Here is a 21,661-nt window from a genome sequence, read left to right on the forward strand (position 1 = left end):
ATGACCAGAGGCCATCCCTGGAAGTTACGAAAGGAAACTGTGAGCAAGAGGGTGAGGAGTGGTTTCTTTGCGTGGAGGTTGGTTGAACCGTGGAATTCATTGCCTGATGGAGTGGTGAGAGCAAGAACGGTCAATGAGTTTAAGGAGTGGTATGATAGACTTTGTGTTTCTTAGGCGGGGGAACTCCCCTCGATGAGTCTTGACAGACTTTATGTTCTTAGGAAGGACCTCCCACGATGAGTCTTTCGACTCCACGGAGGCCTGAATAATAATAATTATCACTCTTCTAAGTTTTGCATCATCAACAAAAAATTGAATATTACTCATCAGATCATTTCTTGTATCTATCATTGATGTACAAATAAACAATAGAGGACCAAGTATGTAGGACACCACTAGTCACCTTACTTATCCTGCACTTAGCTGATCTGCCACTCGGTGATATCTGTCCATCAGTTATCCTCTAACTTTTAACAGCAGATTTATATCTTTCCCTATTTGCCTGAAATTATGCAACAGACTTCTACGTGGAATCCTGTCAAATGCGTTTGCAGAGTTCTGCAGCATCATTTGGTATTCTTATCCAACTCCATTGTTACTTTATTATAAAAAGTAAGCAAATTACTAAAACAAGACCTTCCTTCCTAAAACAATATTTTGTCCATTATAAAGTATCATATTATTATCAACTTAGTCTTGAATTCTGGCTCTTACCAATTTCTCTAATACTTTAGCCACCATTACTGAGATATTGATTGGCCTACTTCTGTATTGGAGTCTCCTTTATGCAGTGGGATTATTTTGCTCTCTTTCTGCTCCATTGTCATTTTTTGAGTATACTGATTCTTAAGTTAAATAGCTTAATCAGAGGAACTGATAATTCATTTGTACGTTTTTGTAATCCAAAGGCCGATATGCCATCTAATCCCATGACTATGTTCGTATTGAGGTTCTGCTATAGTTTAAGCACCTCTAATTTCTTAAGTTTCTATTCTTCCATCAGTCACTCTCCTCCACCACACTCCCCTCCAAATTTATTAAAACAAGAGGCACTGTTAACCAACACCGTTTTACATTCCATCTTGAAACTCACCGAACTAACTTCACTGCCTCCTCTTTCATTCCATCTACTTCTGTCCTTTGGAACAATCTCCCTCACTCTGCTTTTCCCTCAGATTACAATCCTTAGCTGTTCAAGCAAAATCTGAACAGATTCCTACTTTCTTCTATTCCTCTTGCCCACACATGGCACTAATGTGCTATAGGTGATGTGGCTTTTCATGTGTGGATTATATATATATATATATATCTAGATATAAATAAGGCTGTGGGACTTGATAATATATCACCGCGAATTCTGAAGGAATGTGCCAGAGAGTTGACACCTGCCTTGACATATTTTTTTAATAAGAGTCTTGCACTTGGTCAAGTTCCTAAAGAGTGGAAAGAGGGCAAGATTGTGCTACTTCATAAAGGAGGTGATCGAACTCAAGCATCAAACTATAGGCCTGTCTCTCTGTCAGGTGTTGTGATTAAGTTGTTGGAGAAGCTTGCGAGAACTAAGATCCAGAGTTGGGTTGACAACAATGGTATAATCTTTGATGGACAGCATGGAATTGCTGAAGGGAGGTCATGTTTTAGTAATCTACTTACTTATTACAATAAAGTGACTGGCAGATGGGGTTGGATATTAGATTAGTGCATTGGATTGAAGACTGGCTCTCTGATAGGAATCAACAGGTTGTGTATGGGGGTGCGATATCCAGGAAAAGGAAAGTCACTAGTGGAGTGCCTCATGGGTCTGTTTTAGGGCCATTACTATTTAACTTGTATATTAATGATATTGGCAAAGATTTGGATGGAGATATTCAGTTGTTTGCAGATGATGCAAAGTTGGGACGAACCATAAAGAGTAGTGAAGATGTTGTGACCTTGCAAGAAGACTTGAATAAATTGAGTGATTGGGCATGGAAATCGGGATGTGAGTTCAATGTTGCAAATGTAAGGTTTTAAAATTTGGAAAACAAAGATGGGATGCAGAATTTATGCTTGGTGAGAATATATTGTTGGAAGTAGAGGAAATAAGAGATCTGGGGGTGATAGGGGATAAGGATCTAAAATATAGGGGACACATCACCAAAATTGTGAAGACAACACAAAGACTTCTGGTAATGATGTGGAAGACACTGACGTGTAGAAGTAGGGAGATTCTTATTCCATTGTATAAGGCTTTGATTAGGCCACACATGGACTATTGTGCCCAGATTTGGTCACTGGGTTTTCAGAAGGATGAAGAGATGTTGGAAAGGGTCCAAAGGCGACTGACTAAGGTAGTTTCTGACCTCTGGAATGTTGAGTATGAGGAAAGATTGAGAAGATGTAATTTGCAGAGTCTAGTGGAGAGAAGGAAGAGGGGGAGATATGATAGAGACCTACAAGTTGGTAAGGGGTTGTTATAAGATCAATGGTGGAGAAGTTCTACAGAGAATAGTGGGAGATCAGGGGAGAACCAGAGGTCATCCCTGGAAACTGTATAAAGAGGGTGTGAGTAGGGGAGTGAGAGGCATTTTTTTTTTTCGTGCAGAGTTGTGAATGATTGGAATGCCTTGCCTGGGTGTCTGCAAGGAGTTTGAGTGTGTTTAAGACACGGTATGATGAGATGTGTGTGTGACAAAAGGACCTCCCAGATGAGTCTTTGACTCCATGAGGTCTTGTTTAATAATAATAATAATAATATATATATGTGATTCATTATACATGTTGATTATATACATACATACATACATACATACATACATACATACATACATATATATATATATATATAGATAGATAGATAGATAGATATAATCAACCTCACATCTTACATTTCAATATCAACACCCTTTCAAAATCACTCACTTCAACTACTTGGTTTGTTTCATTTACTTTTCCTTCGATCAGCACTTTTTAAAGTCATACTTCCATAACCATTCCTCCTTTTAATTGCCACATAGTAAAAGAACTCTTTTTGCACAGGTAGACACTGTATAAGAAGAGTTCTTTTACAGCATTACATTCTTATTCACTCATCAACATCTCTCACACTACTACTGCTATTCTCATTTACAGCTACTTCAGTCTCAGCAATCTTCTGCTTTGCCTCTTATTTCCCCTGTTCTCCTGTTTATATCAATCATTGCTCCTCCTTGTAGCAACAGTTTCGCTCTCCAGCTGGCTGATACCAGATCCTATTAAATGCAACCTGTCACTTTTGTACAAATTCTTTTTCTCAAATGCATCCTTCATATTTACAAATGCATTGTTTTCTCCTCACATAGTTCTGCCAACATACTACGTTTGTTTCATTTAAAGTGTCAAAATTAAGGAACAGAGAGAAAAATCACAATAACTCAAAATCTATATGATGAATTTTATGCAATTTGGTGGAAAGTGCACTTGGTCAAGTTCCTAAGGAGTAGAAGGAGAGCAAGATTGTGCTGCTTCATAAGGGAGGTAATCGAATTCAAGCATCAAACTATAGGCCTATCTGAGTGTCAGGTGTTGTGGTTAATATCTTTGATGGACAACATGGATTTGCTAAAGGGAGGTCATGTTTTAGTAATCTACTTACTTATTACAATAAATTGACTACTTCCTTGGACAGAGGAGAAGGATACACAGTAATATACTTAGATTTCACAAAGGCTTTTGATAGATTACCTCATGATAAGTTGACAGTCAAACTAGAGCAGATGGGGTTGGATATTATATTAGTGTATTAGATAGGTATCAATGAGTTGTGTATGGGAGAACGATATCCAGGAAAAGGAACGTCACTAGTGGATTTCCTCAGGGGTCTGTTTTAGGGCCATTACTGTTTAACTTGTATATTATGATATTGGTGAAGATTTGGATGGAGATATTCAGATGATACAAAGTTGGGACGAACCATGAAGAGTAGAGATGTTGTGGCCTTACAAGAAGACTTAATAAATTGAGTGATTGGGCAATGAAATGGGGATGTGAGTTCAATGTTGCAAAATGTAAGGTTTTAAAATTTGGAAACCAAAGATGGGATGTGGAATTTATTCTCGGTAAGGATATATTGTTGGAGGTGGAAGAAATAAGAGATCTGGGGTGATAGTGGATAAGGATTAAATTTAGGGGAGAAATAGTCAAAATTGTGAAGACAACACAAAGGCTTCTCGGAATGATGCGGAGGACACTGACTTGTAGAAGTAGGGAGATTCTTGTTCCGTTGTATAAGGCTTTGATTAGGACACACATGGACTATTGTGCCCAGATTTGGTCACCTGGTTTTCAAAATGACAAAGAGATGTTGGAAAGGGTCCAACATCTCTTCGTCCTTCCGAAAAGACTAAGATAATTTCTAGCCTCTGGAATGTCGAGTATGAGGAAAGATTGAGAAGATGTAATTTGCAAAGTCTGGTAGACAGGAGGAAGAGGGGGAGATATGATAGAGACCTACAAGTTAGTAAGGGGTTGTTATAGGATCAATGCTGGAGAAGTTCTACAGAAAATAGTGGGAGATCAGGGGAGAACCAGAGGTCATCCCTGGAAAGTGTATAAAGGGGTGTCAGTAGGGGAGTGAGAAGCAGGTTTTTTTCATGCAGAGTTGTAAATGATTGGAATGCCTTGCCTGAGAGTGTGGTGTCTGCAGGGAGTTTGAGTGTGTTTAAGATACAGTATGATGAACTGTGTGTGTGTGTGTGTGATGAAAGTACCTCCCAGATGAACCTTTGACTCCATGTGGTCTTGGGGTAATAATAATAATAATAATATGAGATGTGAAAGAAACATCTACGAAAATTGTAAATAAATAGTTTGATGCAGTAACAAATGGACACATAAAGAAAATGATGAAAAACAAGGTCAAAATGAGATTGTCAAAGTGCCTTGAATATGTTCATCCTTTAAGCAATACACTACTCGAAATGATGTTTCATAATGTTTATAATGGTGTTCAATAACTCATTTAACGGAGCGGAGTTTAGAGCAGCAACATGTCTAATTAGAGTATCCAAGATATGGTGAATAGTATTAATGTCAGGAGACCTGGCTGACCAGTCCATATATATGATAGGCTTCTTCATGAAGATATTGGTCCATGAGCTTTGCTTGATGAGAACGAGAATCACTGCCTTGTAGGAAAAATGTCTTTCCTATCGTATCTGCATATGGAGAAACATAGGTTCCAGGACATTGTCTCTGTAAGTTTGTGCATTCACCCAATGAGATAACTCCCCAAACCATCACACTACCTCCATAATTATCCCTCTCGTGGATATTAGAGGGATGATAACGTGTCCCTGGTTCTCTCCAGATCAGAGTACGCCTGGTTTCGCTTTTGTGGAGTAAATCAAGACTCACTGTAAACAATACTGACCTCCATTGGTCTTGGGTCCAGTTGACATGGATACTGGCCCATTACAAATGTTCTCTCCTGTTGTCTGGGGAAAGGGGGAACACTAACTACTGGTCATAGCATACAGAAAAACAGGAGAGCTATTCCAAATCAGATCATATCTGATTTGGAGTAGCTCTCCTGTTTCAGTAAGCAGATAATCAGAGATATTGTTCACCCACTTCAGTTGTAGTTCATGGCCTTCCTTCACTCTATTTCTGGGATGCTGCTTTGGACAGTTGGAATTGGTTCAACAGTCTTTGAACCACCTAACAACTCACATTATTTTAGGCCTGAAGCAGCTAAAAAAGTTCCTCATGGTCTCTAGTATACAGGGTTTTTGGACTATGTAAAAAAATAACTTTTAAACACAAAATAATATATAAAATTGATAAAAAGTAGAAAAACTCTTTAGTTTCACCATGGTACAAAATGTATTAATCTAATTCTGTGGCCTCTTTTGAGAGGATTGCAGCTGATGAACAGTCCTCTTCCATTCGTTTCTATCTCTTGCTTCTATAAGACTCTTTCCCATTCAGTCTTTGATATTGTCTTTCCATCGCAGTCGAGGTCATCCTCTTCCTTTCCTTCCCTCCACCTTCCCCTGAAATACTATTCTGGGGAGCTCTCCAGAAGAACCGCTCGTTTCATGTCCTGCAGATGCTATTTTTCTTCTTTGAATACTAATCATGTAGTCTCTTTTTACCTTGAATCTTTTGAGAGCCTTTTCATTACTCAATAATAAATTTACTTTAATCCTTTATTCAAGTGTGAGCAAACATCTCTACCTATAGGAGTTGCCAAACAGTGTGTCACCTTTTTATTAAATTACTCTGGATTTAGAGAGAGATGTTGAAAGTTTATTTTTCACTTGGTTAGACTATAATAAATTTAGTTTAATCCTTTATTCAAGCGTGAGCTAACAAAGTTTGCTAACAAAGGTAGAGATGACCTTGTTAATGCTTCTGCCTGGTATCTCCACTTGGGCCTGGCTCCCACGCAAGAGACTTCAATAAAGGTCGAAGCTAGTCTCGGTAGTGGCCCTTCCCTTAATGCATAAGATTATACATATCTGCAAAGAGATGTGTTTTGCATTATGGGAGATACTGAGATAAGAGTGATGTTAGTTGCTCTACCTTTGCAACGAGTTGCCCAGTGTTGAGCCACTTACCCCAGTCCTGAAGATACTTTCACGTGCAAACTTTGTTTGCTCACACTTGGATAAAGGATTAAACTAAATTTATTATAGTCTAACCAAGTGAAAAATAAATTTTCATTACTCACTCTGCCAGTTCAGCTGATATGATCTATTTTTCTCAAGCACCACATTTCAAATGCATTCAATCGGCCAGTCATCTCATTATTGATCGTCCAGGACTCACATCCATATGTCCCCAGCTGCAAACTACTTTTGCTTTTTTAATTCTGTTCTTAATTTCATAGTTAGATCTGTTATCTAGCTCTAAAAGTATTCCAAACTTTTTACATTCTCTATTCTATTCTTTCAGAGTGATTTTTCACCCATTATTTCCTTTCCTTGAAATCTTTATCACTTCTGTCTTCTGAAAATTAAAATTTATTTTCATTTTATATCTCTATTTTCCAACCCTGTTCAGTCTATTCAAAATTCTTTGCAAACCTTACTCTGTTTCCCTCATGAGTACGATATCATCTGCATATCTTATATTATTTATCAGATGTCCATTTATCTTTATTCCATCCTTCAGGTTTTCCAGGGCCTCTCTCATCATCATCCATTCACTGCAGAAAGTAAAAAGAAGTGGGGACATCCCACAACCTTGCCTCACACTCTTCCTTATGGGGAATCCATTCAGTGTACTCTACTTCAAATCTAACCCTGGCTTCTTGAGTTTTATATATTTGGAACAGCAGTCTGATAATTTTTCCATCTATTCTTATTTTATGCATAATATCAAATAAAACAGAGTGATTAACATTATCAAAAGCTTTTTTGTAATCCACAAAGTATAGATATAAATCTTTATTGCACTCAATTGTTCTTTTCCCCTATATCCATAGTGTTGTGATGGCTTCCCTAGTTCCCGTGTTTCTCCTGAAACCAAATTGGGTTTCATTTAGTGCCTATATCTTTTGGCAAGGTTGCATTGCCAAAAGTTATAGGCAGTAGTGAGGTTGCACTAACCAATGCCAAAAATTCTTCCCTTTTATTCCTGATGCTTCTAGCATTAGTATAAAGAAACTGTACACATCAACTGGGGGGGGGGGGGGGCCTTAGATCCCCAACCACCTTTACATCCTGAATTGATTACTCCGTTTAATATTGTTGCCTCAGAGACACTAGATTCGACATTTTTTGATCATTCACACATCATTTGCTTCATGGGTGCCCCCCCCACACACACACTTGTCTGCATCTGCCCTAATTGCTTTTGTTTTCCTGACTTTGTGCTTCCACACTCTTAATGAACAAATCTATCTCTAGACATTTAACTCCAAATTCATTTAATAGTAGTCCATCAGCATTGTACAAAGCTTTCCATCCCTCAACTTCAGGCCATAGGTTCATAAACTCTATACATTATTCCTTCTAAACAAATTGCATTTTGATTCATTAGCTATCATTGCTCTCCTTCTCAGTTTGCATCTATCATAGTGTGGTAGCAGACTCACAAACCGCACTCTCTCTCGCTCTTTTTTTTTTTTTTTTTGCTTCTTTCAGTAACTCTTTCACATTCTTCTTACAGTTTTGTTTTTGGCTTTGGACCTCTTGTTTTTTGTTTGTTTTCAGTTTGACTAATGCCTTGTTGTTTGCAGCCTTTCAGTCTCGTGCTTTGTCCTACATGCAAGCATGCAATTTCTTTATTCAGTCCTACATTTTCTTGAACTTCTTCCACCACACTTTCAGTATTATCACCGATATTTACATTTTGCAGTCTTTTATCAATGCTCTCTATTCTGGTATCACGTAATTTTTTATCATATCATAATTTACATGATGTAAATTTTGTTAATTCACAGTAATTCCCATGTTTTCTGGAATAGACCTTGTTACTAATTCTTCCAGGCACAGGTTAAACAAATGTGGTGAAAGCAGGCATCCTTACATTGACTTCTTTCTCCACTGGTATTTCAGTAGTTTCAACTGCTCCAAATTTTATTGTTACTGTAGCATTTTAAGTACTGGAGATGACATTAAGTATTTTTTGCTTCTTTTATTTTTTGTTTTAAAATTTCAAGTATTTTATTTCTGGTTATTGAGTCAAATGCTTGCTTGAAATCTATAAAACAGCAGTAAAGATTTCAGTGTTTTTTTTCCATATTAATTCAGCTATTGTAAATGAGTATAAATTGCATCAGTTGTAGATCACCCTCTGCTTAATTCCATTTACACTTCTCCTGAATGTTGCTCATAAGTTGCTTTAATTCTATTTTGTGTAATTCTGATCAATCATTTATGTGTAACTTAGTGAGGTTATTGATCTATAATTTGTAAATTTCTGTGTACTGCTTTTTTATTTATGGGAGTTATTCTTCCCAACTACCTGTTATTACAAATTTATCCAGAATTTAAGACTTGGTTGAAGAACTGCACTAAATAATGCTTTGCTGTTTCTCCTCCATACTTAAAAAACTCTATCAGTTTTTCATCTCTTCTCAGAGCTTTTTTTTTTTTTCTGATTGCATCTTCTTTCTGATCGCAGCATCTATTTCCATCTTTAATATTTTGGGGTATCCTCACTTTTACCAAAGTTTTTTTCATAATTTTCAGTGTTAACTTTTGCAAAAATTTATTTAAATAGTCCATCTCCATCCAGATTTCATATTTCCAGCTTTAGAAGTTCCTATACTTCATGATTTACTGTATTACACATTTGATGTCCATATCTACCAGAACTAGATTACAGATATACTCTAAGTTATAATATCACCATCGTTGAGAGGATTTAATTTTATGTTTTAATAAATTAATTATTTTTGGCATAAAAATATTATTGCTTTAATTTCAGGTTATTATCTACTGCTGAGATTTATGATCCTCTTAAAGATATGTGGATATTAATCAAATCAGTGCCTGAACCTATAATGGGAATGGGTGTAACCTATCTAGATGGATTTGTATGGGTGATTGGAGGTATTACTTCTGAGGGAAAGAATAGATACTCCATTTCAAACAGAGTATATTGTTTTGGTACTGCACAACAGAGGTAAGAAGAATAATGTGCATATTAAACGTGCATGTTATTTAGTGTTAAATTCTAAATTTTCACTTAAAACTTTTACTATTTCAGTGTTTAAAATAGTTCATGCAACAATAGGCTAAATAACAAAAGTTTTTCTTGATTTACTTTAGTTATTATTAGGTTATTATTTTGTTATTATCTGGTCCTGCTAGTGACGTTCAGGAAGTGGAATTCATCAAGGGAAGCCACATATCACCCACACAACCTGTCATATATTTTCTTGAATTCATTCACACTAATTCCACTCGCATCACTTCCAAAGGTAGTAAACCATTCCAATCACATATTACTCTAAGAGAGAGAGGTAAAAATATAGCTGTAATAACCACTTTCTTAACTGCATTCATTCTCATCTTCCATGGATCACTGCTTATCATCTCCCTGCCTACCATAAAATGAAAATTCCCATCATCTTGTATCCCATAAGTCCCTTTCAGAAGTTTGCAGATCTCTATCATATCATCTCATACCTTAGTATCTCAGTTCTCCTAATCTATATCCCATAGTTCAGTATCACCTGTAACACATTCCTTTACATTCTATTCTCTCTCTCTACTGTGTCTGCATGACCTCTTAAACAAGCTTGTATTTGAAGTCATGTCAAGGCCTTGTAAACAGGCAAAATAACTTCTTTATCCTTATACATCAATGTTTGTTTTATTTTATTTGACTAGATGTTGCTAGTGCCGCAAGTGAATGTAGCAGTAGATTTGAGCTGCGCTAAAGAAAAACACTTTTCTTTAGCGCAATATTTTAATTAGTGTGTAGTGTCACTTTTTATTGCAAATTGTGCTGCATTTTTCAGTATGGATACAATGTCCTTCGGTGGTGGGGTTGAAATTTTTTGTCATTTATATTGTGCTTTACTACTTGTTTGTTGGTACTGCTTCTGCTTTTGAAAATTACATCCATAAAGAAATGTACATCAGTGGAACGAAGGCTTCTATACGAAAGTCTGGCTCTGCCTTGGATTTTTTGCAAGGAATGCGTTGCAAAAATTGCTATATGTATGCACTGAAATATGTTAATGATCTGTGGAATATTTGGGCAAATGAGAAGAAGGAAAGCATTAATGTATGTGAAAAGTATCTTGAGAGATTAGAGCAATTTGAAATGGGAGCAAGTGTTGAGACCATAGCAGAAGAGCTTAGATAAGAGTTAGTGAATGAAAAGTGAAATGAAACATGAAGAAGATATTAAACATCTGATGTTTAATATCTTTACTATGATAATAAGAAGGAAGAAGGTAATATTGTGAAGAAAGAGGTAAAGGGTAGTCATATATCAGTATATGGGAACTTGATCATTAGAGGAGTGATTACCACTAAAGTGCACAAAACAAGTTTCCTGGTGAAACAGTGAAGCAAATAACTAATGCATTGCAGAAAAGGAAATACCGGGTATCAAAATTAGTGATAGTCCTGGGCACAAATGATTTATTTGGGAAGAAAAAGAATGTTCATAGAGGTTTGAGGAAGTTGCAACAGGTAAAGAAGAATAATGTTGTTGGGAATGTCATAGGTGTGTTGCCTAGATATGACAACAGCAAATTGGGAAATAGAGCAGAGATAATGAACAGTAAGATGGCTTAGTTTTGTGAGGCAAAGGGGGTTCAGTTTGTAAATCTGTGAAGCGAATTTGAAAGTTGGAATGGTTTAAAGCTGATGGATTACATTTGAATGGTTTTGGTGTTGGGCATTTAGAAAGTCTGTTGTTTTCTGAGAAGACACAGAGTTAAGAAGTTGATGTAGTAAATGATCAGAGTCTACTTGTGAAGCAGAATAGCACAAATAAATGGATGAGGTTGAAGATGTGGTTGCAGAAGCACAAGATGATGGAATGCATAAAGGTGAGGATTATACAGGTAGAAATGGAAATCAGAATCAGGATCAGAGAAACAAGAGTAGTCAGACTGAAGAGAGGGGGGGTGGTATAGCAGCTAGAATAGAGAATTTTGGTGCTGCTAGAATGGCTTCAAAGACATGGATTGTTATGTTTGTATACAAATGTAAGGAGTATTCAAAACAGGATGTTGTAATCAATACAACAAACTCAGAAGAGCTGAGTTTGTTGTATTGATTGACTCAGTGCACCCAAAGATAAATGGAATAAGTAAAACTTGGCTGTCTGAGGAGGATGCGATGTTGGGAATTTTCCAGAAGGATAGAACTGTGAAAAGAGGAAGGTGAGTGCTGTTAATGATTGCAGAGGAACTGTGTCCTCAAAATGTGGACGTTGATAGTGCATGCACAGATCTTGAATCTGTGTGGTGTGAAGTTGTTGCCCTATTCTATATTCTATTAGATATGCTAACCATGTTAGCATATCTAATAGAATGCTGTTATAGACCAGGGAATGTGGAGAATACTAATTGTGATTTTAGGCAGCTTGGTCGGACATGTAAAAAAAGGTGATCCTGATGGGAGATATTAATTACAGGAATATAGAATGGAAGGAGGAGATAGTGTATGTGATCAAGGAGAATGAGGAAGTTGAATTTCAGAGAGATCAATATCTTAAACAGCATGTGATGGAAGCAACTAGAGGCTTTAATGTTTTAGATTTGGTGATAAATTCACAAGGGTAGTTGTCGATGAGGTATTAATACTGCTGCTGTTTGGTGAGAATGATCATAAGGTACTTCTTTGGGAAGTGGTGAAACAAGAAAAGGTTACTGCCAAAAACGGATACATGTGGAAGTATAAAGCAGGTGATTATAGGAAGCTCTGTAGTCAGCTAGCATTAGTACGTTGGGTAGATGAGCTGAACGAAAAAGATGTTGATAATGTATGCAAACTCTCAAGGCAGTATCTGATAAAAGCAATGCTGAAGCACATGGTGGGTGATTTGAGTAGTGGTAGGGAAAAGTGTTTTTTAACAGCGCATAGTGTGAATTCTTTTGTGAATTGTGCTGCATTTTTTTCTCAGTAGCACAAGTGTTATTTAGTGTTTCTGATTTTGGAGGTTCGTTGGGTTGCAGAGAAGGCGAAGACACAGTCGGCATCATTGTGGTGGAAGAGAAGATAAGTTTTCCTATCTAGAATAGTATATAGCTTTGAATATAGCATTATGTTTATATATATATATGTTTTATTTAGCATTTATTTATTTATATATATATCTGTGATAAAGTGTTCATATATATTTTTTAACGATTAGTTTAGTAGTTACGTACGTGGCAGTAAGGAACGATGGCGGACGCAACTGCAATCACAAATGGCGTGTCACCAAGTCCTCCGCCATTTAAAAACTCTATTATACATAATATAATAAAGGACTTTGTGGCATGCAGTGATTGCGGTATGTATGCTTCCCGGGAGTTGGATATGTGGTGGGTGAGAGAAGGGGGAGTGCGTATATGCACAAAATGCAGACAGTGGGAGGAAATTAACGAATTAGATATATCGATAACCGACCTAGTTTGCTTCAGGGACGAGAAATCAATGTTGGGAGATGAGTAGTGTAATAGGAGAGAATGACGAATGGGAGACAAGTAGTGTGATAGGAGAGAATAATGAGCGAAGTATGAATGAGAAAATAAGAGTCAGGAGTGTGGAAGGCTTGAATGACGGCGAAGTTTACGGAGATGGTTTTGATTGGGTAAATGAATGGCGAGTAAGCAGATTTCTCTTTGGCACCCACATGCAATTTCTATCTAAACGCCCCTGTAATGATCCGGGCGTGTGTGGTTCTTTCACGCTAATAAAAATTTAAATTATTTGAAATTTCTTAAATAAATTTTGACTGAACAGCCACACATTGGTTTGTTAAATGTAACGAACCGAGGGTGTTGACTAGGCAGGATAATCATTAAAAATCCGAATATTCAAAAAATTCTTAAAAGTTAATGCAAATTTTGACAAATCCAATTCACTTTAATCGTTGAATATAATGATACAGGGATTATATTCAGGCCTTCTCACCGACCCAAATCACTAACAAAATTAAAATGAATTTTAATTAAAGTTAAAATTTATTTGAACTAAAGTTTAAAAAATTCTTTCATTTTACAAGTTAGTAAATTCTTAGTAACCTGTAAAAATTTTTTAATAATTTTTATAAGTGGAACTATCTTTTAGGAAAATAAAAGAAACTCAAGATAGATGGGAAAATAAGAAAAGAATTCAGAAATAATTAGAACATTTACTATAAGTATTCAAAAAATAACATCTTTACAGAATATCATAAATAATTAAATTACATAAATATACTTGAAATTTTTTAAATTAAAATTTCAGGGTTTTTGATTTCATATTCACAAAATTAGAAATAATGGTCTTAATGTCTAATTCTGCATATATATCATTTTCAATTGCTATTAACTCCAAACTAACAAGCCTTTTATGTGACATACTTGCTCTTAAGTAGGTTTTAATCAATTTCAACTTGGAAAAGGAACATTCACCGCTCGCTGATGCTCGTAGTCAAATTGTCGTGTCTTCTTTCGTCATCGAACTTCCATACCAGTTTTAAATTCTTTTTCTCCACCACCTCTTTTAGAACTTCTTTAAAATTTGTATTTGATCGATACTCTTGTAAGAATATTTTTAAGTTTTCGACAGATTGTAAAGCAAGTGTAATGTTCATATTTTTGTCTTGAAGCATTTTACTCACAGGTATATTCTGTTAAGTAAATCATGCCAAGTTATACGAGAGCAAATAAATTTGTAGTCCTTAATTTTAGCACATAATGTTTGTGCTTCATGCTGAGTTTCTTTATTAAAATTTTCATTATTTAAAATTTCAAAAAGTGCATCGTAAATTTCTCCTAATTGATGTCGTAGAGGGCGGATTGCATTAATTTTACTTTCCCATCGCGTTTTTGATGGCTGTTTCAATATTAAATTTTTTACAAACTTTAAAAGGATTTTAAATGTTTGTAAGAGAATGAAAAGAAATTGTATATTTCATGAATAATTGCAAAGAAACTAATTGTATCTGCATTCACTTTGGCTGCATCGTTTATGATTAAATTTAGAGTATGAGCAGCAAATGGCACGTAAAAAGCTCAAAGATTTTTGTTCAAAAGGAAATTTTGGAGCCCTATTTTTTCCCCGTTCATATTTGCCACATTGTCATACCCTTGACCGTGCATGTCTTCAATGGGAATGTTCCATTTTTCCAGTTGTTCCATTATTGTTGCACATAAACTACGTCCTGTGGAATCTGATATATCTACAAAACCTAAAAAGTTTTTCCTGATCTTGACAATTCCATTTTCACAGGAAACAAAGCGAATAATAATGGTCATTTGTTCTTTTTTACTTGCATCACGTGTGCAGGCTAAAATTATGGAATAACATTTAGATTTTAGAATTGATAATAAAATCGTATACCTGATTGTTTTACTTAAAGTTAAAAATATTTCCTTTTGTCTGTCTTTACTCAAATAGTGTTCTATATTGTTTCGGGCCCTTTCAACATGATTATTCCATAACGGGATCAAACTTCACAAACATTTTGACTAATTTTAAAAAATTGCCATTATTCCTTTCATATAATTTATCAGATGATCCGCGAAAAGCTAAAGTTTGGCAACCAAGGAATTTTATAATTTCAATCAAGCATTCTAAAACATTCGTCCAATGTTTCTTTTCCATTTCATACATGCTTTGAGTCTGGTCATTTGTTCAATAGTAGTTTTGATTATTAAATTTTTATCAAGTTCCTTCCATTTTAAGAAATTTTTCATGTGACTTAAACTAGTCTCATGTCTATGCAAAGTTGTACTTAAATTTCTCCAATCGTTATAACCTTCTACAAGACTACTTGATTCAGTTGGTGCAAAACGTTTGCAACAAAAGCAAAAAACAGAATTTAAAGTTTCGGAATAAATGAGCCATGTTCTTGGCACGAGCTCCCCGTTTTCCATTTTTCTATTATAATGCATGTCGCCAAATACATGATTCAGTAGGTGCAAAACGTTTGCAACAAAAGCAAAAAACAGAATTTAAAGTTTCGGAATAAATGAGCCATGTTCTTGGCACGAGCTCCCCGTTTTCCATTTTTCTATTATAATACGTGTCGCCAAATTTACGACCTATGTATCTCTGGGATATATTATATTTTTCTTTTGAACAGGCCCCATTTCAATTAAAACAACTCGTAATTTTTCATCAGTATTTCCCCATTCACCTGGATCTTCTAAATTTATAGAGACTAACAATGTGTTAGTTTCGTGGTCAACTACAACTAAATTTCTCCTGTTTTTCACTTAAATCATGCATCTTGTTATCTTGTTCAGTTGCAATAGTACTTTCATGAAAACTGGATGATATGCACAGTTCTTCAACTCTGATTTCTGATGTATTGAGTTGGTTGCAGTCTGCATCAGAATATTTTAATATTTTAACAAATTTATTAAGAGCCCCAGTTTGTTTCTTAATAACTGCTTCTATCGTAGCATGACGCTTATGATTTTGTGCACCGGATAACTTTTTTTAAAATTTTTGATTCCATTTCTATTTTATACCCACAAGAAATTATTACACAACACAACACAGAGATGAAATAATAGTCCGCACTGCGCTGCTGTCAGTAGCCTACTGAGATGCATACCATATAACTGGCTAACTAGCAACAAATTTTATATTTTAAATTTTATATGCGCAGAAACGAATTTTGTATGAAAATTCGTTTCTGCGCATATAAAATGTTCACCATTTCACTTTAGATAGACTGCAGTAGACACAACATTCTGCAGGCAAGTTTAACCTGCTCTCGCTGCAAAATTGTAAACAGCCGGCTGATCAAAGAGGCGGCAATATACAATTTTTTTAAATTTTTATTTGGTGTATCCGGCCTTATTTATTTTAATATTGATTATTCTAAGAATTTTTTGTTTTCATGATAAAAATTTTGTTTCCTAAAAACGAACTTATTAACCATGCCCAGGCAGCGGCGCCCGCTTCTGCCGGCCCTGCGAGTTAGAGTGACTTACCTGCAGACACGCATAGATGAGCTATTAGAGGAGGTGGAATATCTTGGGAATGAGATGAGATGAGAAGCATGAAAGATGACATTAGGAGAATAGAAAAGATGTATGCAAGGCAAATCAGAGTAGGAGTGAGACAAAGATTTGGGAATGATAGAAGAGGAGAGAATAGAAGCAGTAGGAGAGAGGGAATGAGAGAGAAGTTTGGGAATGATAGGATAGGAGAGTATAGAAACAGTAGAAGACAGGGAATGAGAGAGCGAGAGATGATAATGTTAGAAGAGGAGAGTATAGAAGCAGTAGGAGAGAGGGATTGAGAGAGGAGTTTGGGAACGATAGGATAAGAGAGTATAGAAACAGTAGAAGACAGGGAATTAGAGAGAGAGTTATGGGAATGATAGAAGAGGATAGAGAATGGGAACATTAGAAGAGAGAGTTATGTGAATGATTGAAGAGGAGAGAATAGGATAAGTGGAAGACAGGGAATGAGAAAGAGTTATGGGAATGATAGAAGATGAGAGAATGGAAACAATAGGAGAGAGGGAATGGTAAGAGGTGTAATGCATTGTGACTCAATGATCCGTGGTGTGCAAGATAGGATGCGTGAGGAGATTTTGCCTGGAGGAATAATAGAAAGTGTGGCTATGGCAATTAAGAAGGATAAAAGGGTGGATGAGATGATTGTGATGGTAGGAACAAATGACCTCAGAGGTAATGTAAATTAGGCAGCCAGGGATATGAGATTCTTGCTTGAGGTAGTACGAAAGAAGACGTAGAGAGGAAAGATAGTGTGCGTGTTGCCTAGGTATGATTGTGACGAGCTGAGCAGAAGAGCAATAATATTGAATAACATAATAGCTAATATGTCTCAGAAGAGAGGATTGGAATATGTGGATGCTTCGAGAGCGTTCGAGGACAGAGAGGAATTGTATGTGAGAGACTGCTTGCATTTAAATGAGGAAGGACATAGGCATCTCGAGAGATTGCTGTTTTTAACGAGTCAGTGTGTCAATGCAGGGAAACTAGAATGCCCAACGTAGATGGTAGCAGGGATGGTCTCTTCTGGCAAAGGATACTTAGGAGAAGAGGGACAACATCAGATAGCACCGAGCCCATTGGAGTCTAGAGGAGATAATGCTGGGTCGAGAAATAGTGGCATTTTAGTTTCCCAAAAATGCCAGGAGTAACCGGAATAAAGGAGAGGAATCGGTGGTACTGATAGCATCACCTGGCCAAAGATTATTCGGATCACTGAAACATGGTTGGCAGAAAAGGATATAATAACAGGAATAGAAGTAGAAGGCAGTGGCCGGTGAAAATTTTAAGTGGTGGTGCTGCATATACAAAAAAAAAAAAAAAAAAAAAAAAAAAAAAAAAAAAAAAAAAAAAAAACTTTTTTTCCCAATCAGTAAGGAATTTATTAAATAATAAATTTACATATTAAAAATTGCTTTATTAAAAATATTTCATCCTCACCACGAACAAACACCAATAATAAAAGTTTCGTATCAATAGCAATGTGCAAGTGTGCAATGCAAACAAATTTATAAGTGCAAACGAATATCGGCGTTAGATCGCAGTGCATTAGTGTATCTAATGAAGTAATGTGCAACGACAAGGCAAACGAATATCGGCGTTAGATTGCAGTGCATTTGTTTCGTGTAACGATAATTGAAAAAATATTATTCTTTTCATATTTTCAACAGTGAAACTCATCATAATTCAGCCTTGTATCTATAATAAATAAAAAATTATATGTTATTTTAACAAAATAATATAAGATTTACAAAAAATAGTTCACCACGCAGACGCACCAATAATAAACGTTTCATATCTCATAGAAATAAGGCACGTAAGCATACTAGAAATACACTGCTGTTTGAGCAGATACAGTTGGGAATGACGTAACGTGCAATGACAAGCGCAAACTATTGGCGTTAGATCGCAGTGCATTTGTTTTGTAATCTAAAGTGTTAAATGAACAATTCCAATTATTAACTATTCAATCAATGTCAAAACATAAGCTGTAACTTTTAACATGTTGTATTGCATTTATATAATGTTGTAATCATTGTTATTATTTATAAACACAAACACATTTTAATTTTTCCCTTGGGGATGCTGCAGTGTCGCTGTGCTTATGTATGGGCCGAAACTGGTAGCAGGGTACAGCATTTTGAGGCAGGATAGAAAGGGAACGCATGGTGTTGGAGTACTGCTTATGATAAGTGATGACTAATGTCCTCTAAGAGTGGAGGCTTTGGAAGGAAGTGATACAAATGATTTTAAGAGCATGTGGTGTGAGGTAGAGGTAGGCAAGACAGGATATTTAGTGGAGGTGTTGCTACAGACTCAGGAGCACAGAGGGAGGGGAACAGGAGATGTTTAGACAGTTGAGCTTGGCAAGTGCAAGAAGAATGATTATTATGGGAGATTTTAACTTCAGTAGTATAAATTGGAGAGAGGAACATGCATGTAACAATAGGGGAATGGAATTTCTAGAATTATTGAGGGACAAATATCTTAGGCAACATGTAATAGAACGAACAAGAGGTTCAAGAGTTTTGGATTTGTTCATAGCATCAGAAGAGCTGATAATAACTGAAATGGCATCCCCCCCCCCACACACACACCTGTCGGAGAGAGTGACCGTGTGGTTTTGAAATGGAGGATGAATAGACATGCAGAAGTATCAAAGAAAAGGGAACATATGTGGAATTATAAGGCAGATGATTATAATAGTCTTAGATATCAACTTGGGACAGTTCCATGGGGCGGCAGAATTGGAAGGCCAGGATATCATTAGTGCTTGGGAAATTGTGAAGGAATATTTGTTAGCAGCAATAGTAAGTTATATTCCACAAGTGAAATAGAGGACACAATTTGCTGTAAAGTGGATGACAATATTAAACAGTAGCTGCATGTGAAAAAGAGGCTATGGAAGAGATATAAGGAGACAGGTGAGGAGCAGATGCATGAAGAATATAACACACAGGCCAGGTGAGTGACTAGTATGGTAAGGAAGGCGAAACTGGAATATGAGAAGAGATTGGCCCTAAGATCCAAAGAAAATCCTAGGATATATTGTGGCCAGTAGGAGGAGAAATGATTATGGAAGAATGACATTGTGGGATAAAAATGGGAATAGAGTGACTGATGCAGAGGACATAGTGGAATTGTTCAATGAACACTTTATTGGAGTATTTCATCCTGGAGGAGTCAATTTGAATACTAGAGGGATAGGTCAGGTTTGAGGTTTAGAGGTGCAGGAGGAGAATGTGTTCCAAATACTAGTACTCTGGATCTGAGAAAAGCTGTGGGACTGGATGGTATTTCCAGTCCCACAGATGGGGGGGGGGGGGGAGAAAAGTCTTTAACCTGGCTTTTCAATGAAAGTCTGGCTGCAGGAAAGGTTCCCATGGAATGGTAGGAAGGTAAGATAGTGCCATTTCATAAGGGCGGTAGCAGACTGGAAGTGTCTAATTATAGGCCAGTTTGTTTGTCATCAGTAGTTGTTAAAATCGTTGGAGAAATTAGTTAGGGACCGTATACAACATTGGGCAGATAAGGGTAATGTTATCTGTGAAAGTCAACATGGATTTGTGAGGGGGCGCTCTTGTTTTCATAATATGCTAGCCTTTTATAATAAAGTTACAAGAGCAGTAGATGAGGGAAAGGCATATACTGTCATTTTCTTGGATTTAGCGAAGGCATTTGATAGGGTGCCACATGATAAGCTGATATTTAAGTTGCAGCACATGGGTTTGGATGTCAGGTTGGTCAACTGGATTCAGTATTGGCTGTCCGATAGGTATCAGAGAGTTGTGTATGGTGGAGTAGTTTCAAGGAGGCAGAGGGTTACAATTGGGGTCCCACAGGGCTCAGTGCTGGGATGTATATTCTTTAACCTTTATATCAATGACATTGTCAGTGGATTGCAGGCGGGGGGGATATTCAGTTGTTTGCGGATGATGCGAAGCTGGGTTGGGTTATTATTAATAGTGCAGATTTGGTTGTCATGCAAGAAGATTTGAATAAGTTAGACAGATGGGCAAATGAATGGGGGTATCAGTTTAATGCAGCAAAATGTAAAGTCTTGAGGTTTTGGACACATCAATGGGACGTTGCATACTCTATAGGAGGAGTTGTACTGGAGGAAGTAGAGACATGAGATCTGGCGTTGATGATTGATACAAACCTGAAATTCAAGTGACATATTAGAAAGGTGGTGAAGGTAACGCAGAGGATTGCTGCAATAATGAGAAGGGCGCTGACCTGCAGAGATAAAAGAGTTATTATTCCATTGTATAAAACCCTGATCAGACTACACTTAGACTGTTGTTCTCAGATTTGCTCCCCAGGATTTGAAGGGGATAAATTAACTTGTGAAAGGGTACAGAGGCGGATGACAATAACTGCGATGAGTCTTTTGACTCCTTGACTCCTTTACACTCCATGAAGAGTGTAAAGTGCAGACTAGAAAGGTGAAGACCATGGTAAAGAAAGAAAAGCGTCAGTATGAAAGGAGATTGGGTGGTCAGTCCAAGGTTAACTCAATTGAAGTTTTCTGCTATATGGCAAGCAAGAGAAATAATACTTATGGCAGGTTAACACTGGTTGGTAGTCATGGCAGCAAAATAACAGTTGTAAAGGATTTAGTGGAATTACTGAATGAGCACTTTATCAGCATATATCTGATCTGAACCTGTGGCTTCCTCTCTTTGAGAGGGTTGCAGCTGATTACTAGGGAGATAATGACACAAGGTGGTTTCCCGTTGCCTTCCTTGCCGTATTTCTATGACTGTAGCCTGTGTGTTCATGGGTCTGGTTTGCCTGCTTTCTGGATGAAAAACCCCAGATAAACTTGTGGAAAAAATCCTGCTGTCCACGCCCAAGACCGTCTAACTTGACTATGGCTGAGGAAGATCCTTAAGCTCCTCACATCTTTAATGGGAATCAAACCTAGGACACTCCTTCCCCAGGCATATTGTTGTGAAGCGCAAAGTCACTAGGCTAACCGTGCGGATCAGCATATATCATACTGGTGTAAATGATGCCATACAATATATAGAAGCGAGCCAAATGTTAGGAGAATTG

At 36.7% G+C, this 21,661-nt stretch overlaps 1 protein-coding gene across 1 annotated transcript in view; it reads left to right on the forward strand.

The window, feature by feature from the left end:
• LOC150106258 (beta-scruin-like) overlaps nt 1-21,661 on the forward strand; it is a 361,294-nt gene that overhangs the window by 13,442 nt on the left and 326,191 nt on the right. Inside the window, exon 2 of the mRNA XM_090392967.1 lies at nt 9,397-9,594. Within this exon, the coding sequence (XP_090249093.1) occupies nt 9,397-9,594 (198 nt within the window). The remainder of the gene's footprint in view (nt 1-9,396; nt 9,595-21,661) is intronic.

The sequence above is a fragment of the Typopeltis vanoorti genome, chromosome 5 (genome assembly GCF_054136105.1).
Source record: "Typopeltis vanoorti isolate ZY-2024b chromosome 5, IOZ_Tvanoo_1.0, whole genome shotgun sequence".
Lineage (NCBI taxonomy): Eukaryota > Metazoa > Arthropoda > Arachnida > Uropygi > Thelyphonidae > Typopeltis > Typopeltis vanoorti.